The 22976-nt window shown below is 46.3% G+C and overlaps 1 protein-coding gene across 1 annotated transcript in view; it reads right to left on the bottom strand.

Annotated features, from left to right (window-relative positions):
* Positions 1 to 22976, bottom strand: part of LRRK1 (leucine-rich repeat kinase 1) — a 126301-nt gene that overhangs the window by 52035 nt on the left and 51290 nt on the right. The window contains exons 6-11 of the mRNA XM_012642723.1: positions 8612 to 8838; positions 7420 to 7547; positions 7167 to 7330; positions 6206 to 6343; positions 4212 to 4324; positions 3184 to 3260 (exon numbers count right to left, since the gene is read on the bottom strand). Coding sequence (XP_012498177.1) covers positions 3184 to 3260; positions 4212 to 4324; positions 6206 to 6343; positions 7167 to 7330; positions 7420 to 7547; positions 8612 to 8838 — 847 coding nt within the window. The remainder of the gene's footprint in view (positions 1 to 3183; positions 3261 to 4211; positions 4325 to 6205; positions 6344 to 7166; positions 7331 to 7419; positions 7548 to 8611; positions 8839 to 22976) is intronic.

Genomic DNA, 22976 nt, shown 5'->3' with positions numbered 1-22976 from the left:
GGACAGTGTGCCCGGAGAGCTGCATGGCGAATGGGACTCACCGCGGGGGGCCCCTGTGGAAATAAAGGTGCAGCACAGCCTTCTGCAGACGGCTTTGTGTTAGACCTTGCTCCGTAAGAAAATGTTCAAAAAGGTTTCTTTTCTTTCCTCAATGAAAAGGGATGATCAACGTTAGCCTGCCCTAATTCACATTTTCAGGAAAGAACATCAAAAACGAGAAAGGCTCACTTTCTTCCCGGAGAACACACTCTGAACACCTGGCCTCTGCGCTTTCCAATTTTAAAGTTTCACCTTGGCGTTTATGAAGCCTCTTTAAGTAACGGGCGGGTGGCACAGGAGCTACCACTGCGAACAGAGGTGACACCTGTACAGACCTCCTGGCCCAGTGTCCAGAACTACAGAGACCGGGCTGGGGAGAGCGTAGCTCGAGGTATTTACCAACTGTAATTATTTATTCATAAGTTATTTATGACTCTGCCGGTCTGAATTTTGCCGTAAAAACGGCCATCCAAATTATTTTTGGATGAGGCCACTGCACAAATATGACTACTTGAATGCACGTAAATCTACTTGGAATTTTATTAATACTATCCATCTGCAAACAAGTTGTCTTTTATAGATAATTCCTTACCCAAGGGTCAACAACCCTGAGAAACCCTACTCAGTAAAAGAGTTTGCAAGGAACCCCTTCTTTTCACTCAGGTGTGGTCTTGACTTTCTAGATGAAATTTAAAAAATCAAGAGGCTTTTGTCATCTGCCAAAGCCACAATCGATCCACCTCTGCCAGGGGACTGGCCAGTGGGCGTGGCCCCCTCACCCTGCTCCCCAGACTAGCTCCTCTGGGCCACCAGCAAAGTCATCTTCTAGGACATTGGTATGATGCATGTTCCTGTTGGGCATTTCAGTGTATACCTTTGACCTTCCTCTCCAGTGGTTTCATGAGGGAGTGGCTGGTGCCACTGAGTGCTGGGCCCACCTCCTTGTACCGTGGTTCCAGAAAGGACTCTGCATTTCTAAACTGAAGACACATTTCTACTTGACCCAAACGTACGAGGCTCAACCCACCAGCAAGTGGGTCGCATGACAGAGATCTATACTAGTATCTCTTTCTGTGCACATCATCCATTTGGCACAAGGAAGAGTATTTGTTTCTCCTTCCTTCCAAGTGAAGTCCCCATGTCTGGATTCAATTTCTAAAGTCCTAAGGCCCTTCATTTAAAAGAGAGTCGGTTATGAAATTCATAATTGCATTTCCCTATTTGTGAGGTTAAGGACCTTTTCATTTGTTTCCTGGCCATCTGGACTTCCTTTTCTGCAAACTGCTTATATCCTTTGCCCATTTTCTGCCTATTGTGTTGTCTGTTTTTTTTTTTTTTTTTCCTTAAAATCAATTTGTAAGCATTCTTTGTATGTTAGGGACATAAGCCAATTTATGTTGCAACAATTTGTGTTGCAACAATTTGTGTTGCAAATATTTCTTCTCAGTCTGTTTGCGTTATGGCTTTGTTTATGATGCCTTTTACTCGAACAAAACTTTTCAATTTTCACAAAGCCAAAGATTTTGGTCTTTTAAAAAAATAATTTCTGGATTTCCCAGCTAGCTTTTAAAGGTCTTCCCCACACTCAAATTATAAATATATTCTCTTAAATGTTATTGTTTTCTTTTTATTACATACTTAAACTTGCCATCATGTGGAAATTTTTATAATTGATGTAAGGTAGGACATTTAGTGTTGTGTTTTTTCCCCCTTCCAGCTGAATAGGCAGTTCTACCAACACTATGTATTAAAACAAGAAAACATTCTTTCCACTAACTAAACTGAAATTCTGCCTTTGCCATATATTACATTCCTATATTTATTTAGGTCTGTTTTTGGACTCTCTTATGTGTTCCACTGACAACATATTACTTCTTCAGTCATATATAAATAGGCGCACTCATACATGCTAGACCTACATGCTTAGTGTATGCGTGCCTATCAGTTCATCAAAAAGTGTAACAGGTGGCAGATGATTTAGTTCACCTCCTGCAAATGTGTCTTGGCCTCTGTGGCCCTTCTCATCCCTACTTCACACCATCGGTACCTGCCAACGTTTATCTAGCAAACTGAAGAAGAAAGTTATATTACATTTAAAACGACCTAAATATTGATTCCCATTTTACGGGACAGCATCCGGAGGAATATTTCTGTGAGTGTAGCTGGCTTTGGAGGTCTTCGCTTTGAGGTGAAAAAGCAAGGCTGGTTGTTTAACATGAGGAACAGGTCCATGCCTTCCCCTGAACCTCACAGAAGGTAAGGAACAAGAAGAGCTTGTCTCCCTAGAAATACTCTGTGCTAAATTTGCCTTGTTGTGTGACTAGAACAAAGGCTCTAGGAAAAGTTCTGTTTCTGATGAGTTTGGGAGAAAGAACACAAGCCTCTTGCAACCTCAGGCTAACCTCAGCCTGCAGGGCCAGGGTGGCTGTGATCTACGCGGACTTTGCAAGATGCCGTCACGTGGCAGTAAGGATGTAATAGCAACCTGGCTCTGCCAATGATTAGCCATGTGACGTGGGACAAATGAATCAACCCCAGTGCTACAGACTGAACTGCATCCCCTCAAATTCGTATGTTGAACCCAAATGCCTGATGTGATGGCATTTGGAGATGGGATCTTTGGGAGGTAATTACGTTTAGAGGAGGTCCTGAGGGTGGGGCCCTCGTGATGGGATTAATGTCTTTATAAGAAGAGGAAGAGAAACCAGAGCCTCTCTCTCTGCCATCTAAGGACACGGCAAGAAGGCAGCTGAGAAGGCAGCCGTCTGCAAGCCAGAAGAGGGCCCTTGCTAGAACTCGACCACACTGGCACCCTGATCTTGAACTTCTAGCCTCCAGAACAGTGAGAGAATAAATGTCTATTCTTTAAACTATGCAGACTATAATATTTTGTTATAGCAGCCTCAGATACCCTGGGAATTTCAGTTTCCCCAAGTGCAAAATGGGGAACCACCATACTTGATGTTGTGAGGATTAGAGATGGGACCATATGTAACCTGACTACAGCAGTCGAATATGGACATCTCTGGCATTTCAACAGGGCAATGAAGTGGAAAGCCCAATACAAGGGCGATTCCCCCCTTGGTGGAGTAGGAAACAAGACTCATCTGGGAGCACCAACATCTCCCAAATCAAAGCACACACCTGCCTCAGTCCCTGTGCGCTGGCGACCTCTGGTGGTGAAAAAGGCAATACGCTTTGTTTTAAGTCCGTCTTCATTTCTGTGGGGACGAAAGGAGAGTCAAAATTCGAGGACAGCATGAGGAAGACATTAGCATTTTGGCTGAGACTAAACAGCACTGAACCGTGGAGAAGGGCAGCATTTGGGCCCCCTGCAGCTTACATGCAACCAGGACTGCTCAGGAGTCTTTTGGGGAAAACGTCTGGAGATTTTTGAGCGTTCCCACTTCAGGCAGTGAGCACCTCAGTGCAGGCATGGACACACATTCCAGTGGCTGCCACATTGCAACTGCCCCCAGGGAAGCCCTCCTGGGGCATGAGCTCCCTGAGACGCTGCGGAAGCAGCCTCTGCAAACCAACCAGGGTGGCTGGTCTCGTCCCCAGCTTCTCTCCTTTTATTGACAGGCTTTGGGAGTGGGTGCTTTTTATTCGAGTCTAAATCCATTCTAGTTATTGATTGGCAAAGACTTTTGAACAGAATTACCGTTTAGGCTGGAGTGAGAGGCAAGATTCTTCAGAAGCCTTTAAAAATTAGCAATGGTAGGACACCGTTATGGGCTGAATTCTGTCCTCCCCCAAATTTCTACATTGAGGCCCTAACCCTTAGTACCTCAGAGTGTGATGGCATTTGGAGACAGGGTCTTTAAAGAGGTAACTAAGTTAAAATGAGGTCATTAGGGTGGGCCCCAGTCCAATCTGAACGGTGTTCTTATAAGAAGAGGAGATTAGGACACAGGTATGCACAGAGGGACGACCGTGTCAGGAGGACACGGTCTCATCTACCAGCCCAGGAGAGAGGCCTCAGGAGAAGCCAACCCTGCTGACCCCGCGACCTCAGGCTTCCAGCCTCCAGGACTGAGCGGCAGTCATTTCTGCTGTGCGAGCCGCCCCGCCTGTGACACAGTGGCCCCAGCCGACTCACACGCCACACCCCAGCGGCAGTTACACACACGCTTTGGAAGCGGCCAGGGTCTAAGAGGTCCCCTGCTTACTTGCCAAGTTGATTTCTGGAGAGATCCAGGGTTTTGAGTTGCCTGCAGGTCCACTTCTCTTGAGGTGGAAGTGCCACCAGCTGGTTTCCCTGTAACCTCAAGAACATGAGGGCCTGGGAGAGAGGGAGGGGGAGAGGCAGAGATGGCGTCAAATGAAAAAATGCAGGCGAGACCGAGCAGAAAAGTGAGCTCTGACAAAGTGCGGCCAAACTATCACCACCGATCCACCTTCGCAAACGTCCCGATTGTGCAGGGGCTCAGCAGTCTCTTAAAACTCACGAAATTATATCACACAGAGCAGATGGAACAATCTCTCTACAGAAGCTCTCCCCTCGAAATCAATGAGGCAATTATTCCAGAATGAGAGGAATGCAAGTACTTCTCAGTGTTAAGGATTCCTAAGAGTGACGATTATTGGTGGGCCTCTCCTGGGAAAAGCGCCAGACTCTGTTGTCCCAGGGTCACCCCTGGGGGAGCTGCACAATGCTGCCACCTCCCAGTGACCTCCTGGGGACAGGCAGGGTGGCAACGATCTGAGGGTGACCTGCCCCAGCTGTGCGCCCTCTGCTGGCTGGCGTGGGGTCCCGAGCTGGGCACCCCGGGGCCTATACATGTGCCTGGGGAGCCCCTCACCAGTGGCCCAACCCTCAGCCCTGCTGCGTGTGACCCGGCAGGGAACACTGAGGGGCCGAGTCTCCGCCCTTGGACTTGTGACGCGTTTTACTTTAATGGGAGTTCGACAGACACGCTGTAACCCTTCCTGAGGACAGCACCAAAGACACTGACTATCCGACCGCCAGTCGGGGTGGCCTCGGGGGGGGGCCACAGGCTGTTCCCTGCCCCACATTAGACTCTCTACTCTGAGGGCTTTTGTCTCCCCCATCAGAACCGGGGTGGTGGTGCCGGCCGCCAGCCCACCCACTGCAGTTCTATGGAGGCCCAGCCATGTGCCAGGCCCTGGGCTGGCACTGGGGACGTGGAGATGCCACCAATCTCCCCACATCCCCACCCACCCCCCAGTCTGGAGGAGTGAACACGCGTTCCCACAGCGCCGGATGGTGAGATTCTGCACGGGGATCCGTCCCTCCTGATTTGCTGCTTCTGGGCTTTGGTGGAAGCCAGAAAACCACGTCTGCTAGTTGCTGGTGTGAAGTAAGAGAAAACAGAGTCCAACGGCCATGGGTGAGAGCTCGTGGCCGGGAGTGTCCTGCGGGGAGCAGTGGCGTGGGTGGGTCCTCACCCAGCAGCCATCCCGAGTGGCTCCTTTTCCCCTGCAGGGCACGTGCCCTGTGTCCCTTTCTTTGCCCCATGTTTGTCCAGGGGCCTGTTACTTGACAGCCTCTCCTCCCCCAGAATATGCATGTTGAAGGGGCCTTTGCTCCTTTTGGGGATCCCTGGACACAGGAAGGAGAGCTCGTGGAGGCCTGGGCAGCAGCCCGCGGGACTGGCGGGCTAAAGCCTGTGCCGTGTGGCCCGCGCGTCCACCGCAGGGCCTGTGCTGGGGCTGCCCTGATGCCCCTGTTCTGGGGCTGGCCCGGGCTCCACGCAGCGGATGCGATCCGCGCTCTGCCTGAGGACCCGCAAACGGCCCAAAGTGAGAACACAGCCCGCGCTGGGCTGGCCACGCGGGGCTCTGGGAGAGCCCTTCCCCGAGTCCACAGCGCCGCCTCGGCCTCGGCGGGCCCAGCAGGAGCGGAACGGGCCGCGCTGGAGGCAGGATGGAGACGCCGCTGGGCTGCGCTTACAATTTTAACATGAAAGTCAGTCCTGGGGGTACGAACCCTGACCGCCGCCCTAACATGGCGTTTCTGCTTTCCACGTTCCGCACCCCCACCTTTGCTCGGGACCATACGTGTTTTTGACGGCTGAACTTTTCCTTCACTTTTCCCCCCTTATTTATCTCAGAAGCTCAGGAAAAGCACAGATTTCACTGCAATGTGGAGCGATTTTCTCGCAAAAGCCGAAAATGAGAAATAAAGTGCTATTAGACTTACATCAAGCTGAAAAAGTCCCAGGGGGACTTCTTTTAGTGTGTTTTCTGAAAAATCCACATCCTTAAGGTGATTTTTCCAAAAGACGGCCATTTTTTCTGGCAGAGATTCCAAGGCATTTTTGGACGCTTTACAACATTTCTAGGAGTTTGATGAGAAAGAGAATGAATATTAATTAGCTCTTTAAATGCAGTGGTGCCCAGAAGACTGTTTCCATATTTGATGTTAAAAATAAGACTATTACAATAAGCCTCTGTAATAAACATGATTCAGTGTTAGTTAAGAGGCTACAAACTCCCATCGTCACTGATCTCCTACCCCTCTCCAAGGAAGGGACAGGAGTGGGGTTTCCTGGGGGAGACAAAGGTGGCTCATAGACCTTTTCCTTCATTCCAGAGCATTCTGCCCATTGTCCTAGGAAATAATGGAACAATTCGGGACCGTGTGGAAGAGGGAAGCCGGTTTCCCACACGCATATGGTCAAACTAGAAATGTTCATGCTAGTGATGGAGAGTTTCCTGGTTTCAAACCAACAGCAATAAAACACACATATTCTTTATGCTGTTTCATCTGTGTTAACAAGCAAAGCTCCCAGGAAACAAAAACACCGTTTAATCAGCAGTGTTGGGAATGCAGATCCGCTATTTCTTACTCTTATTTTATAGTTGTCCTAAAAGAACAGAACCCTCCTTTTTGGGCAGAACTCCTCCCGTGCCAGGATGCAAGCTGTCGCTGTGCAAAGCTCTGTGGGTGTTACTGTGTGGCTCTCAAACCCAGAGCCAGGCAGGCTGGCTTCCAGGTGAGTTACCTGCCTGAGCACTTAGCATTGCTGCATGCCGAGTGAACAACCATCCTGCCCAGCTTGGCCGCCCAGGGGATGAGGCGAGATGGTGCACCGAGGGCTCTGTGAGGTTCACTGCGGTGCAGCTGACCGTGGCTTTCGTGGCTTTGCTATGATACTAACCAAAGGGCAGGCCCAGGGATCTGGAAACACCTTCAGGTTGTTTCTGGAGACATTCAGAAAATTGAGTGACTTGAAAGAATGAAGGAAAAGGGCAGGGAGTTCCGTCAATTTGTTGTCAGATATATCGAGTTCCTGTAGCTTCCGCAAACCAATCCAGTTAGTGGCTAGGGGGATAAAAAGTACGAGTTGGTAAAAATATCCATATTGAGAAGAAAATGACTCATTAAGTCAGGTCACTGATGATAAAACATACCATTTTCTTCTTCAAACAATTTTTCTAAACAATTTTTTGAAGCTGTCAGTTTTTGAAGTTTTGAGAGGTGCAAGAATCCGGGAGGGAGGTGGGACAACTTGTTGCTGGAAATGTCAATTTCAAGTAGCCTGGGGTTGGGGAAGAAGGAAGTTAAGGCATCAGAAGAATGAGATTAAACAACGCGTTTACATATTTTTCTGTAAACATGGAGGTGTATATTTTTTTCTTTTTTCTTCCTGCACAAGGTTAAAGAGTGTGCATTGAAAATGTGCATATGATTTTTATTCATTTGAAAAACTGTTACCATGTCTGGTGTAGACAAAGAAAATCAAATCACGCTTTGGTGGGCCTTGGTTCCACTGACCAACAGGGATTCAAACCCTTCCCATGCATGTGACAGCAAAATAAGCTGGTGTCCTGAAAGCTGTTGGGAGACCACCGAGCAGGGCTTTTAACCTTTTGGACCCATCGATCTGGCCCAGGTTAAGGGCCCCGCTCAGATGGCACTTGCTCTTTAAGTTTTTGTGTGCTGGCTTCTTTCATATTCTTGCTTGTGAGTTACTGTGACCCCAAGCTCTTTCCAACATTCTCTCTCACTTCACTTAGAGCCTCTGTTGTTGAAATCAGCTCGATGTCTTTATGGAATGAGACCTTGCAGATATGTACCCTAAAGAAATCAATTAAGTATGGTCCTTCCCTCCTCTTCCCATGCAACTTCAGGGGGAAGCTCCTGAAAAAGCAGGCAGGGGCTGCCCACCGTGCCCACCTGCTGCCAGAGTCCCGTGGAATTAAGTTAACCCCTTCTCTGAGTCTCTTCTCACTTTCCCCGGGAGATGGAGGAAAAGCTGGCGCATCAGGGCCCTCCTGCCCAGGAAGCGTCAGCTGCCCTCCTCTGAGTCCTGCACAGGACCAAGATGGGCATCTCGGGCAGGCAGCTCTGCACGGCCACGGGTGAGCTGTGTAGACGCAGGAGAGACAAACCATCTCTCTAAACCTCTCTGTTTTCACTTAAAAAGGGGGCAGTGACCTTGTTCCCAAGAGCTTGCGTAATGGCGGGAGGCAGGACTTTCTTCTCTCATTTTAGCCACAACATTTGTTTTCAAAAACACAAAGTACAACCAAGGAGCACATGCAGGAGGACAGTGGTGGCAGGTAGGGTGCAGATGGGCCCGTTCCCATCCCAGGGACCCACCTGGAACAGATGATTTCGTCCGAAGACTGCACGCCAGGCAGTTCCCCCAGGTGGTTGTTCGAGAGGTTCAGCTTCCGGAGGTTGATGAGTCCCCAGGGGATGACTGAAGGCAGGGATGCCAGGCAGTTGGCAGAAAGGTCGAGCTCTGTGATCTGGCAGGAGATGTCTATGAGCCAGTCTAGATCCACCCAGGGCAACCGGAGATGGGACCATTTCACACGAAGTGCCTGGTGGTGGAGAAAAGGGAAAAGCACACGAGGGCGGTGAGCTCAGGGCCCATGTGGGCTTGGAAAAAAGCAAGGATTTATTCAAGTGTGTGTCTATGTGCCCGCCCCAGCTGGAGTCCTAAGAGGTTAGGACCAGGTCTGCCTCATGCCCGCAGCACCTACCACGCTGGCGGCAGAGAGGGGCGCCCCATTCCCATCTGCACCTGCACCTGGCAGGTCATCTAAGCACAGCTCCAGCGAGTCAACATCCAGCCTGCAGAGGGAGCTAGTGGGCTCAGTGCTGCCCCTTCTAGGCAGATCACAGAGAAGGAGCGACGCAGGAGTTGCCATGCACAGAGGAAGCCAGGGAAGCTTGGAGGAGCCTTCTGTAGGCTGAGCACCCAAACCTGGGTCTCTGTCCTCTCTTCAGGGTCCTCTTCCCTGTGGTTAGAGAGGCTGCTGCCTGCAGACACCTGTTCTGTGCCAGGGTGCTTGGTGGACAGGCTGCTTCCACGGTGAGAGACTGAACATGCGAATGGACAATGGCCACATAATATATAAGAACAGAACTTTGACCTACAACCTGCAGCAACCTGTGCAGGAAACCAGTCCCTTATCTATAATAAATAGCCCAGGAAGCCTCCTGCTATTAAAGCAGACTTGCAGGAGGCCAGATTGTTACCTCTAGTAACAACCCAGGAATCAGTCCAAAATGGCCAGGACTTGATTAATAACTGATAGATTCTCTAATTTTTGTCCCTGCTTTCAATTTAGGACCAGAGAGAGCCACCTATGCACTCCTAACCAATGCCATAGGAGGCCCAGCTCACAGCCTCCAGCCAGGGCACACTGGAGGCCTTCCCTTTGTTCCCCTGCAAAGGCTTCCCACTCCCCTGCCTGCCTTTGGGTCTCTGCCACAAGCAAGTGATGGTGGCCGATACCCTGCTACTGACGTCCAGTGTAAACAGCCTTTGCTTTTCTCATCTGGTTGGTCTTCGTTTATTCCCACAAGAGGGAGTCAGAAAGGCCAGCGGTTTGCTGGGGTGGGGAGTAGAAGGGATCTGGTTAAATACATGCAAGCAGGACTTTCCTCTTTCTTCTTCATTCTCGAAGAATTCTGGGCTCAATTAGGTTTATGGAGAGAGGAAATCTGCTCTTTGGTCTGTTTCTCCAAAGTAACTGGAAATCCGTATTGAAAAATTAGAGGAGCAGAAATACAAACAAAAATTAGTGCTTTGCAAATGGAAAAATGTAACTACCCAGCAGAGGTTGTGGGAAAGGCACCAGTAATGTGGGATAAGTTTGCTGTCAGAATTGCAGCAGTTGACAGATGTCCCTATCTGGCCACTAGATGGCGGTGTGTGCCTTGTCGCTATCTCCACCCGCCCCAAATCCTGGCGCTCGGAAAGGCTGAGTCTACACCCTCTCAAAGCTCGGGTCTTTGCGCCAAGGGGATGAGTGACTCTGTCTGTCTGTCTCTCCAGGTATCTGGATGGAGAGGGACAGACAGACAATGGTGTACTGGATCTAGGGTCAAGAACGTGGAATCTTAGTTGCAGCTGATTTTTTAAAGACGGTATTTTTAGACAATTCCCCTCGGCCTGTTTTATTGTTACTGTTTCCCCCTCTCCACCTAACATTTTTGTTTTTTTTGTAAGATTTTAAAAGCTGCGGAAAAGTTGAACTGGGACGCAGTGAATGTTCATACACCCTTCACCTAGACTCATCAATTGTCCATATGTTGTCACATTTGCTTTCGCTCCTTTCTCTACCCACACATGCAAATACGCACACTTTCTATTTTTTGCTGTGTCATTTGCAAGTAACTTATACATCACGACACTTCACCCCTAAGTACGTCAGCCCGTATCTCTCTGAAGAACAAAAATATCTTCATACGTGATAACCATACATTTTCAAGAAATATAACATCAATACAATATTAAGTCCACAGTCCATGTTCAAATATTCCCAATTTTCCCAGAAATGTCTTCTGTAACTATTTTGCGTCCTGATTCAGGTCCTGTCGAGAATGACACACAGTTGTCATGCCCCTTTACTTGTCTTTCATCTAGAAGAGTCCTCACGCCTTTTAATGTCTTTTTTGACATTGGCATTGCAATGTTTCCAGTCATTCTCATTGTCTTATAGAATATCCCATAATCTGAATTTATTTAATTGTTTCCTAAAGTTCAGATTCAAGTTAACTATTTTTGGCAGCGATCTTGGAGACAATGCTGAGTCCTTCCTGCTGAATCCTGCCAGGGGGCACCCGATGTCGCGTTAGTCTACTGCCCGTGATGCCATGTTGGTCCTTGGTTAAGGTGGTGTCTGTCAGGTCTCGCCTTTGTAAAGGCACGTTATACCCTTTGTGATTAGCAATCTGTGGGGCAGTAATCCAAGACTATGTGACTATTCTGTGTTCCTACATCTTTCACCCAGTGGGTTTAGCATCCACTGGTGTTCCTGGCCTGGGTCCATTAGTACAATGACAATGGCAGTGGCAAAGTGGTGATTTTTCTAAAACTACTGCTCTTTCCACATTGATTACCTGGCATCGTCTGTACGGAAGAGGGTCCCCTTCCCCTTTAGTATCACTGTGAACTCATGGATCCTTTTTTATTCCAAGTATTATAATTCATTACTATTATTATTGTTTCTTTTGACGCCCAAGTCACCCCTAATTTGTCTAGAGGGAGTCCCATCCAGGGGGCTCCTGTGTTCCTCTGACATATCCCTAACACTTTGAGGGGACTTTGTTACTTCCTGAAAAAACAAGATGCTCCAGTCACCTCTGGAACTTTCCAAGCCCAAGCCCCGATTCTCTTTAGTGGAAATTGGTATTTAGAAACCAAGATCTGGGTGTTAGGTGTGCTCCTCACTACTGGGGTGTCACGGCTTCTCTGCCCATTGATGGGACACAGCTCTGTATTTAGCATGTGTGCGTTCTGATGCCTCCAATTCAAACCCAGCCACATGGGTTTTTTCCTAATCTTTCCATAATTCATAATTGTATCACCCTTCAGCTTGCTATTGCTGCTTTTAATCTGTTAAATAAGTGGTTTGAACAAGGTGATGTCTAGGTCACTTCTGGACCCAGGATTTTTTTCTGGCTGCTGGTCCTGCCGAAGGACAGTGGCCTCCCATGGGGATGCTTAGGGTGAGCATGACTGTCAGTCCAGCAACAGACTGAGGAAGGTTGGCACGCAGCCTTTGCAATGCCAAGTCAAAGAAGGCTCTGCCGGGCCTGGCCGCCCCTCCTTCATGGGCTCACAGAGACACACCCGGGTCTTGGGGGTCTGTGGACTCATGGATTCCATAGACTCATAGGGCCAGACAGCTGGACACAAAGCCAACATGTCCAGGTTATTATCCAACTCTGTTCACTCACCCTGTGTGGCCATTATGGTCATTTGATATCGAATGGTTTGGATCCAAACTGAAACAGCAGCCAAACGTAAAGTGAAAGGAGGCTGGTTTTGGTTTTGACTTTGACAGCAAATCTTAGGCATCTATTGAAAATCATTTAATAAAAAGCTGTAGGACCATCAAAAATAAAACAACAGAAAAGAGATTGTTACTGTGATAACCTATTGTGGTACAAATGAAGTAGGCATAGTTGACGATGGGCTCAGATGTTGCTGTCCCTACAATGGCAACCTCCTCCCTGACACCTCCTCCGTGTCCTCTGAGCTGGAGCTGCGGCCCTGAACTGCATAAGGGCTCGGCCTCCAGCTGCTTAACTAACTCCGTGTGGGTCCTGGGCAATTCGCAGGGGAGTGGGCAGTTTCTCAGGCTCTGTCCAGCTCAAGTCCCTTTATATTAATATTAACCTCCCTACTGATTCTGTGCAGCACTGACCCAGCCCAACGGTCATCTCCCCTGCCACCGCCAGCAGCACGGCCAACCAGAACCTGGACCACAGCCCCCCCAACCCCGGTGCAGGACCCTACCTGGCTGCCTCTGTGGCTCACCATCTCACCATCATGCCCACCATGCAGCAGACACTAAATAAATATTTGTCCTCTGAAGAGAATCAGGCCACTGAGACCTGCAACCCATCAATTCTGCAACACCTCTTACCTGATCAATCATCCTAAAATATCAATGTCTGCTCAAAACCTTTCAGCCTCCCTCTGCCAACTCAGCCTTCCACAGAGCATCCAAACTCCTTCTACTGCAGCCTCACACCTCCCCAATCCACCCCTAACCCCCCTTCCCACCTTTATGTCTCCCTGTCTCCTCCACCACCTCTCCCACCCACTCGGAGCAGTGGCTGATCTACAGAGATGCCCTCTGTGACGCTGCTGGCAGGTGGTTTGAGTGATTAATTTGTTCTGAATAAAAGAAATGGAGGTGGGGCTCACTCCCAGAACGGGGATTCAAGGCCAAGGAGAAACTGCCATCAAAGCACAGAAACCACCTGTTCACAAATGAACCACAGGGCTCAAAAAGTGGGCCCAGGACTGACATTTGTAGGAAGGCTCTGGAGGCCAAGAGGTGTGGCCTCATTGGTAAGTAACTGGCCCAAGTATCACAGGGGCTGCTGGGGTCCTCTGGGGCTGCAGGCGCTCTCCCTGGATTGTGCGTTGTTCTGGTGACAGAAAGGGCCAATACAGGAGGAAATGTGGGAAATACGAGGTGAGCTGGGCCTGGAGCTAAGAGAGCTTTGCAAACAGCCCTGAGATCTGGCCTCCTCTGGATGGTGGTGTCGTGAGGCCAGCAATGGACTCGAGATTCTGCAGATGGGGCAGGTCTCTGCTCACACTATGTTCTGCAACCACGATGAAAGGGGAACACTCTCCCTCCCACCTCTGCACCCTGCTCCATGTCCTCTCTGCTGGAATTCATCACCCCCTCCCTCCCATCTAAATCCTATCACTCCTGCGAGCCCTGGGTCCGAGCATGTTACCATAATATACCAGGGATGCCGTCTTGTTTAACTTGTGCTTGAACATTCAGCAGCGTTTTCTTGGTTGTTGCTATTTGTAAACCGTCCTGTCAGGCATTGGGGTGGATGTGAAGACGCAGATGCTGCAAATGGAACCAACACTCAGGGAGTTTATGGTTCAGAGGGAAGAGCTGTGTGTGTGTGTGTGTGTGTGCGTGTGCGTGTGTGTGTATGTGTGTGTGTGTGTGTGTGTGCGCGCGCGTGCACCCATCTGGCTCCCCTAACACAAAGGTTTCTTGATCTTCATGGACACAAATGAGCATTTGATGTTGACCACTCAACCAAGAAAGAAACCTCCTGTGCTTCTTCTGGGGGGATTGTTCTATCAGAAGAAAATTATCAATAAGAAATGAATGGCTGTGTGTCCCACTGACTTCCCTAGACATGAGGAAGAGGAGAAAGCAGATGCTTCCACTCCCTAGAGCTCTTTGTAGGTCTGACACCCACTGAGTTTCTGCAGGACTGATGTCTGATAAACTGAAGTCCAGAGAGAAGTGGTAAAAAGCAGAAGTCTGGAAACATGACAATGCACTTAGAATACAGACATGCTTGTGAAATATTTCTGGGCTAGATGGAGGTTGAAAACCATCTAAGATTTCTACCTGGTCTTGGGTTGGTTTGAAAACTTTGATTAACGAAAGTCATTTTCTTTTTGGTGCATGGAGATTACAGGGTGCCGGTGCCCAGGTGTTCACAACATGGAAGAGGGAAAGGAGAAAGAACACACTAGTTAAGATGTCCATACACTTGACATGGAAACCGAGCCCAGCAAGCCCTGAAGTCCTCGTTACTCAGTTGTGTTTAGTCCAGGCAGAATCACAATAAACAACGTTCTGAGGGAGCGAAGCCAGCAATTGTATAATCCAGTCCATGAAGACTGAGCTGCACAATCAAAGACAGCTGGTTGCGGAGACTCCCCCAGTTCAACAGAGCGGTGGTTAGGCATGCCCACCCCAGCACGAACAGATGGAGAATGTGCTCGTGTTTGTCTTCAAGCAGGAGCCCTTTAAATTTCAGGCCAAATAAAAAGAAGTACCACTTTCCCCAGAAGGCACAGTGTAATGATTTCAGAAACTTGTTTTCCCAGGCAGTGGTAGTGACCCGGGTTGTTTCAAGAAGGATTAGATGTATTGAAGGGCGACTGGTTCATTACAGAGAGTGATGGGCAAGAAAGGTCTCCTTGACTGGTGACAGAGGCTGTGGTCCAGGGGGGCAATCAGCCACTTTTACACAATGCTTCTTGGGGACAATAGCCATAAAATGTCACAGTGAAAGAGGCACCAGGGCACAATGACATCTCATATGTTTTTATGTCAGTGCAACCTTATGGTTGAAGAAAAAGTTGTTAAATGAAGAGCTGGAGTCTACAGTGCCTTTAGCCTGGCTTTGAACCTCAGCAGACCTGGGCTGGCCACACGGCCCAGTGCAGACACAGAAAAAGATTCTTGGCTCACGTGAAATGCACACAGGTGTACCTTGCTATGATTTTGTGGGGTTGAGAGCAGCCTTGCCAGAGTGAAGCTCTAATGTTAGTCCTTACTAGGTCTCTATCCACCCCAATGCAGAATCCAAAGCTCTTCTTCCTGGGTTCTAAACTCCTTGTTCCTGTCAGTTGGTTGGAGCTTAACTTATGGCTAATTGAGTAAGAATCATCCCTCCTGGAGACTGTAAATCCCTTGAGGGACAGACTACAGCTCAGTGACAGCAGGGAATGACACAAAAAAGGCAGTTAACAGATGTCTATTCAATTAAGACACACATGTTAAAATAGGGGGGAAATACATAGAAAATTCTAGAGTTTATCAATTCTTGGTGTATAAACCCCAAGCCTTTTTTTTTTTTTTTATAGTTAAACACATATTTTTGGGATGGTACCTTCTTCTTTTTGAATCAGCCAATAAGACAAGAGATACATTCTGCTATGCAAAGGAACAATAAAAATAACCAAACAACCAGAGAAGCTGCAAAATCAAGGGGTCTGATCTAAAATGAACAGACTCACTCAAGGGACTGAAGAACACGCCAAAAGAAACCCTAAAAACAAAGATGCACGGTAACAGCATCTGACAGCCAACCCAGCCACCCGAGTGATGCCAACGACTGCAGAAGGGAAGAGGTGATGGCTGCAGACAGCAGTCTGTGCACCAACCTGGGGGTAAATTTCAAGCCTGCAAATGTTCTCTGGGAGCCCAGACCTCCAGAAGGGGTCCTGAGAGACAGGGATTCTGCGACAGAATTGGCAATGCTGGAGACAGCAACTCCGTCCCAGCCTCCTTGTGCAGCGAAGGCTGCAACAGAACAAGAACAGACTGTGCCTCATTTTTCCCCCAGGAGAAATCCTCAGTGCACGTCTTCTAAACACCTACTTCTCAGGTCCCTGCCCTCGGGCGGAGACAGGCTCTCAAGGAGAGAGGGGGCATTCTAAATGGAAGGATAAGAAGGACACTGTACCTTGACTGGCTATCTACCTGGCACATAGGTGGCCCTTGGTGGGTAGACCCAGGCCAAGGGCAATGAAATGATGGCTGCAAGGATGGTGTCCCTTCAAAGAGATATAAAGTCCTAAGGCCCTGTAACTCAGAGCATGACCTTAATTAAAAACAGAGTCTTTACAGAGATAATCAAGTTAAAATGAGGTTATTAGGGGGCCTCATCCAGTGTGACTGGTGTCCTCATAAAAAAGGAGAAGCTTGGACACAGAGGCAGACATGTGCAATGGGAAGGGCCACGTGACTGCATCTATAGGCCGAGAACGCCAAGGTTGCCAGCAGCCATTGCAAGCTGGCAGAGGCCGGGAAGGGCCCCCCAGAAGGAACCAACGCTGCCAACACCTTGATCTTGGACTTCTGGCTTCTGGAACTATGAGAGAATAAATTTTTCTTGCTTCAAACTGCTCAGTTTTTGGTACTTTGTCATGGCAACCCTAGGAAACGCATATAGACGGTAACGAGTCAAGTGAAGACAGAAGAAGTCAAGATCTGAGAACCTGGAATATTCCTTCAACAGAGACCCATGGATTAAGAAAGGAAAAGAAAGAAACAGATTCTTGAAAGCCAAAAGGATGCCTGTTGAGATAAGCAGATAAGAAATGTAATCTTAAAAGCTGATGAAAATGACAGAAAAACCAGCCATTAAATTATGGGAAAGCCCATTAGCATTATATGGTGTAAAAGGAGAATTTTAAAAAGGGCTTGAGAATAAACACTACAGGGAGTGGGGAAGAGTGATCAAGAAAGGGGAGGACAGTTTCCTTCCAATCTCGGGAGGTTTTACTCAGTTAAACAAATGACCGAACGAGAGAATAAAATGAAATCAGTTCCGACAAAAGCATGTCTGCTAAAGGTATTGTAAATATCCAGAATTAGTAGTGGTTAGCTGCCAATATAATACCAAACAAACAAAGAAAGGAAACATTCCCATAGAAACCAGATAAATGAGAAATGTAAGTGCAAAAATAACTTACAAGATAACACTTCTTGTCATATATTAAACAGTCAGCACACAACAATCTGTGGCTATGAGGGCACAATCAAGACCAGACTCTGCAGGGGAACAGTCTGGAAGTTGAGCTGTGATCAGAGGATAACACCTTTCTGGCAACTCCTTGCAGTGTACACAAAGTGCTTTCGTGAGCATGTTTTCGACAGATTCTCACGGTAACCTTATCAAGGGGGCAACAACTTGCACAAGAAGAACCTCAGGGAGGTAAGAGACTGGGATTGCAATTCAGATGTCTGGTGCTCAGTCTGGTTGCCTTGCTACTGTGCACTGTGGAAAAGTCAGTAGAGCAATTTAAAGGCGTTAGAGAGAGAACCAAGGCAGCTCGACAGTGATACACGACAAACAACCACAACCCCCAAATACAACCATGCTAAAATCTTTATGTTCTAATTCAGGGCAAAATAGGTAAAAGAAAAATGAATGAAAATGTAAGAAAAATATTAATAGAATATGACAGATCAAATATGCAAAGAATGAACAGAGGAATTATAAAGCTACACACTATGATCACATTGGGAGACCACCGAATGGTACGGCAAGAGGACAAATTCTGCTTTCAAACAGATATGACCCTTCCATACAGATTTATTAAATTTTGAGATATGAAGGAAAGCAAATAGAAAAGGCATGCTTCCTACATGTCTTATCCCTTATCCTACATACCTTATGCCTGAACAAAAGCAAAGAAAAGGAAGGAATCACAATAAAAAGGAGGATTAAAGGTGTCCAATTGCCTGGATGTTAAAACATACTCTTTTCAATAATGCTTGGGTAGGAGACAAAAGCCAATACACCGGCAGAATATGTATTTAGAACAATGAAAACATCACAAGTCATGGAAAAGAGAACACACAACTCTGATCACGGTCACAAAAAAGAAAAAGTGAAAGATAATAAACTAGCCCTGACCCACTTAGAATGGGAGGCTAAAAGAAAGCAGGAAAGTGAAAATAATTAGGCTAGAATAGAAAAATCAAAATGGAGTAAAAATAATAAAGTTGACAAATAAAACCAATTCAAGAGTCTTTGAAAAAATACTAAAATTGATAATCAATTGACTACATTAAAAATAAAAGGAAATATACCGCAATAACTTGGGAGTGAAAATGACAATAAAACCACCAATATGAAATTAATGTTTAAATTATGGGAGATGTTGTCCTCGGCCAGAGCTCACGAACCAAATAATTACGTTGAAATGTAAGATTTACTTACCAAAATAAAAATTCACGAAGTGACAAAATAAGAAAAGAACCAAAATAATTTATGAAACAAACAAATAAGGAAAATGACTAAAGAATCACCTCCTAATTCAATATAAATTGTTTTCAGTCAAATCTTTCAAATAACAAATAGTTCCCATGTTATATAAATGGTTCCTTGATACAGGACTCACTTCATTTTATGAGTCAAAACCAGTTATTTTGCAAGGGCCATTAAAATTCCAGGCCACTTACGTGTATGTACATGGATGCAAAAACTGCAACAAAATATTCTTTAATAGAATACAACAACTAAACTCAAATATTTAAGTTCTGTGGCCAGGTAGGGTCTATACAAAGACAACAGCATGGTGGTAAATTAGGGAAAACTATAGCACCTTCTATCAAAGAAAGGGAACACAGTGATCCTCTTTTAATCGTCTGAAGGCCAAAAGGTGTGTTTAGTAAAATTCATAACTTTTTCTTTGCTAAAATTCTTAAAAATAGGTAAAGAGGTTTTTGTTTTGTTTTGTTTTGTTTTGTTAAATAAACATTGTACTTCCCCCTATAGTATTTCAATCATTCCTTTCAAAAATAGGGAACTTACAAGAAACCCCCTGTCACTAGTTCCAACTTAGGAATTTTGCCAATAGCTATTTAAGAGAGAAAAAAAGCAAGAAATAAAAATATTGTTGTCTGCAGTTGACACATTAACTGCCACATGAGTTGTATTTAACTCACGATAGTTTTGAGCCGGGGGCCTTCTGAAGCATATGTAAGTGTATGGTTCACTGATATTCTTATTGTTACAATTAATATTGACAATTTGATTGCATATAACTCATGCACAGAAAACAATAAAAAGTAACAAATTTTTCATTAAATTAGAAAGGATTGTTTGGTTTTCAAAGTTTTTATTCTATTTTCATAATAAAACACCTTGACCCCAAGGAAAAATATTTTTTTTCTAGTGTGGCAATGTGTTAACTAAGCTACTTAACTTACTTTTGAGAGAATCCTCAGTTTCCTTAATTTTTAAATAAAGACAAAACTTCTGTCCCACAGGATTGTGTAAGAGATTAAAATAGAATGTTTGGCAGAGTACTTTTTTTAGCTATGAAGTCCTATGTAAATGGAAGGGAGGTTTTTGCATATAAAATTTCAACCATCTACCCCCTCATTCATTTATCCACCCACCCATCCATCCATACATCCATCCACCCATCCATCCATCCACACATCCATCCACCCACCCATCCATCCACCCATGTAACCACATCCATCCATCCATCTGTCCATCCACCCATCCATCCATGCAACCATCTGTTCATCCTGTCCCAGGCCCTACACTGAGGAGCAAACACAGGGTGAGCAGAAGTGGCCAGGGTCCTTGCTTTTGGGAAGCGCCTTGTGAAGTGGAGGAATTGACATTAAATAAGAATATCACTCAGACAATCAGACAACCCAAACTTTGTTACGTGTTATGAATAAATCAGACAGGAAGCTCTGAGAGACATAAGGTGGGGAGCAAGGGGAGTGACAAGGCCTGCAGATTAAGGAAGCCCCTCCTAAGGCTGTTGTGTGGGGATTTGCAGGGTGTCCTGGGGTCCAGGAGCAGCAGTGTGCTGAGTGCTGAGGAGGTAGGCTCACTTTTCCCTGGCTAGGTGGGGTCCACCTGCTGGTATAGCATGGACAGTACAGTCTCTCCCTGCTACTGGACATGTTGGTTTCTTTGCCCATTTCTTCTTATCATAAACAGCAGTGCTCTGACCATCTTTATGGCAATCACTATTTATTTCTTTTGAATTACGTCCTAGAGGTATCTTTCAGAAGGAAATACGACATGCAGACAGTTCACTGGGAGAAAAGAGTTTTACAGCTTTTGTCATATGATGCCAATTACTTTCTGCAAATATGGGACCAATTTACAGTGCCAGCAGCAAGACACTGGTGTGCCTGTTGCTCTGCAGCCCTGCCAGGTGTCTTACTCAGCGTGCATATTTATTTTTGCTAGTTTAATAGGTGTATGACAGTACTTTTAAGTTGTTTTAATTTGAATTTCTGTAATTGCCAATAAGGCTGTATTTGTTTCTGTGTCACAGTTTACTGTCTGTGTTTTCTTACATGGAAATTAAATGTTCATCTCTCTCAATGTCTTATCTGGTGGAATCTGTGAGCAATGTGGCAGCCAGAGCAAGGATCTGGCCTGGTCACTGCTGAGTCCCAAGCACTGAGCAGGTGATCTATACACACTGGCTGAATTAAATCCAACCATCAGCTGACAAAGAATTGCATCAATGATCTATTTTGGATTTACGTGTTTGTCAGTTCTTTTTTTCAAATATTTTCTATTGCCTTTATTTTTTATATTTCTCTTTATATTACATTTTGGTATAAATAATTTGCTTTAATATTTAAACATACTCATATTAATTCTGATTATATATCTTCATATATCTTTCAAATCGAAATGCAATCATTTTCCTTTTATTGCTGGGATAAACGTGCTTTTAAATACATATATCTATAAATATATTTATTCTGACGAGTTTTCAATGCTTAACTCTAATGTGCCTGGAATCTATTTGCATCATAATGTATCTAAATCTCTGTGCTGATATCCAACAGTTTCAATGACATTTGATAATGTTTCTTATTCTTTTTCTTATTAGTTTCTCATGTAAGTTCAAACAATAGTTTTACTATTTTTGCATGTCTATTTTATTAAGGATTTTCTCTGTTGTTAGCTAAATACAAATGTTTGTATAATTGCTGCTTTGGAGTATGTCTAAAAATCTAGTGGGACAAGATGAACACCTGTTTGGAAAATTGTGGGCTGTTCTTGCTCACTTATTTGACTGCGTGATCCTGGCTGTCCATTCCCACGTTCTGTGAAGTGCTTGCCATGCCTGTGGATAGCATCCCAGTTGTGAGCCTATTCCATGGGGACAGCATATGAACAGAGGATGAAGACAGGGAACAATCTGGTATTTGGAAACCAGAGAAAATAGACACACGTGTAGAAGAATGGGCTGAATTCCTCACCAGGGCACAAGAAAAGTGGAATTGGTGCAAAGATGCCTGGCACAGTCCTGAGCTTGTTTTTGTGACTTTTGGGGGGAGGAGAAGGGCTTTCTCTTCTGCTCACACAAGTGAGTGTTGAAAAGGCCAGGCTCCGGGGAGCCAGAGTCCACACCCCAGCACTGCCTCTTACCCACAGGGGCCTTGCTGGTCCAGAGACTTAATTCTGGGAATTCCAATGCCCATATCTGCTCCACGCAATAGTTGCTCCAGCTGGGAGGAGGGCGTGAGGCACCAAGATGGTGGCATTGTATGTGGAAGTGCTTTGAAAAGCATGATACTCTTGAATAAAATCCTTTGCACCAAATATGAGACCTGACCTAGGACAAGGATGTTCCCCAGAGGCCCGAGGTGTCCCAGGGCCATCAGGCACTCTCAGGAGTGCTCAGGCGCTGCCGACCCCATCAGCAGCTCACAAGGTCCCAGTAATGGCAGAGAGGCCACAGTGCTGCCTCCCACCCTCTTTGAGCATCCCGCAAATACAAATGCTCGGACCCGCCAGATCACACAGATGGGGGAGTGCCTGCTCTTGCTCTGAAAATGTGCAGCCAGGATAGGATGTCAGTGCTCAGGCACCGACACAGGGACATGAAGGGTGGGTCACCAGGAACTTTCAAGCTATTAATACATAAGCCAGAGCTGATCCGAAAAGTAATAATAACCATAATAGTAGATGTCCTTTTCTCTTTAGGTTAGCTGCCAGATTTGAAATCATTAGGGACTTTTAAAAGGAAATTAACAATTTCCCCACTGGGTTGTTTGAAAGTTCATTTCGGCTCTTGTCTGCTTCCAACACTTGAAACAGCCCCAGCGAGCCCTCCCGCCTGGCCCTCTACCTGCTGAACAGGACCGAACATTATGGTTATTCTGGGACCTGATTCGGCTTTTCCTGGCATTTCTGAGTTTTCCTGCTTCTTTCTGGGTGTGACAACCTCAAAGCATTAAGCTATTTCTTATGGCAACACAGCTAAACACTGACAGGATGTTCACCATGAACACAGGCCCTCTCATGAGATGTTTCAGCGAGTTTGGCAGCTTTAAGAGCAGCACTGCTCAGCCAGGGAAACGGCTTGGCCAGGTCTGACTTGACTTCACTTCTGTTCTTTTAAAAGTGTGTCTGAGCGGTCCCGACCATGCTGTGTAGCCTCTGGAACCTTCCTTAACTAAACACCAACAAAACCCAAGCAGCAGCCACTGCCAGTGGAGAACAAGCTGGGCTTCTCTGCACTTCCCCGCTTGCAGGCAGAGATGGATTCTGGCAGCCTGAGAACCAGGCGATGGCCGACCTAGAAACATGCAGGAGGCTGCCGTGCGGGGACTAGCTGTGGCTTCCACACAGGCAGCTATTACGTTAAAAATACCGAAGGACTGGTGGGGGAGACAGAGCACAAACACAAAAACCAGATGGCACATGGATGATCTCC

The sequence above is a fragment of the Propithecus coquereli genome, unplaced genomic scaffold (genome assembly GCF_000956105.1).
Source record: "Propithecus coquereli isolate 6110/MARCELLA unplaced genomic scaffold, Pcoq_1.0 Scaffold184, whole genome shotgun sequence".
Taxonomy (NCBI): Eukaryota; Metazoa; Chordata; class Mammalia; order Primates; family Indriidae; genus Propithecus; species Propithecus coquereli.
This window is presented reverse-complemented; position numbering and strand designations above follow the sequence as displayed.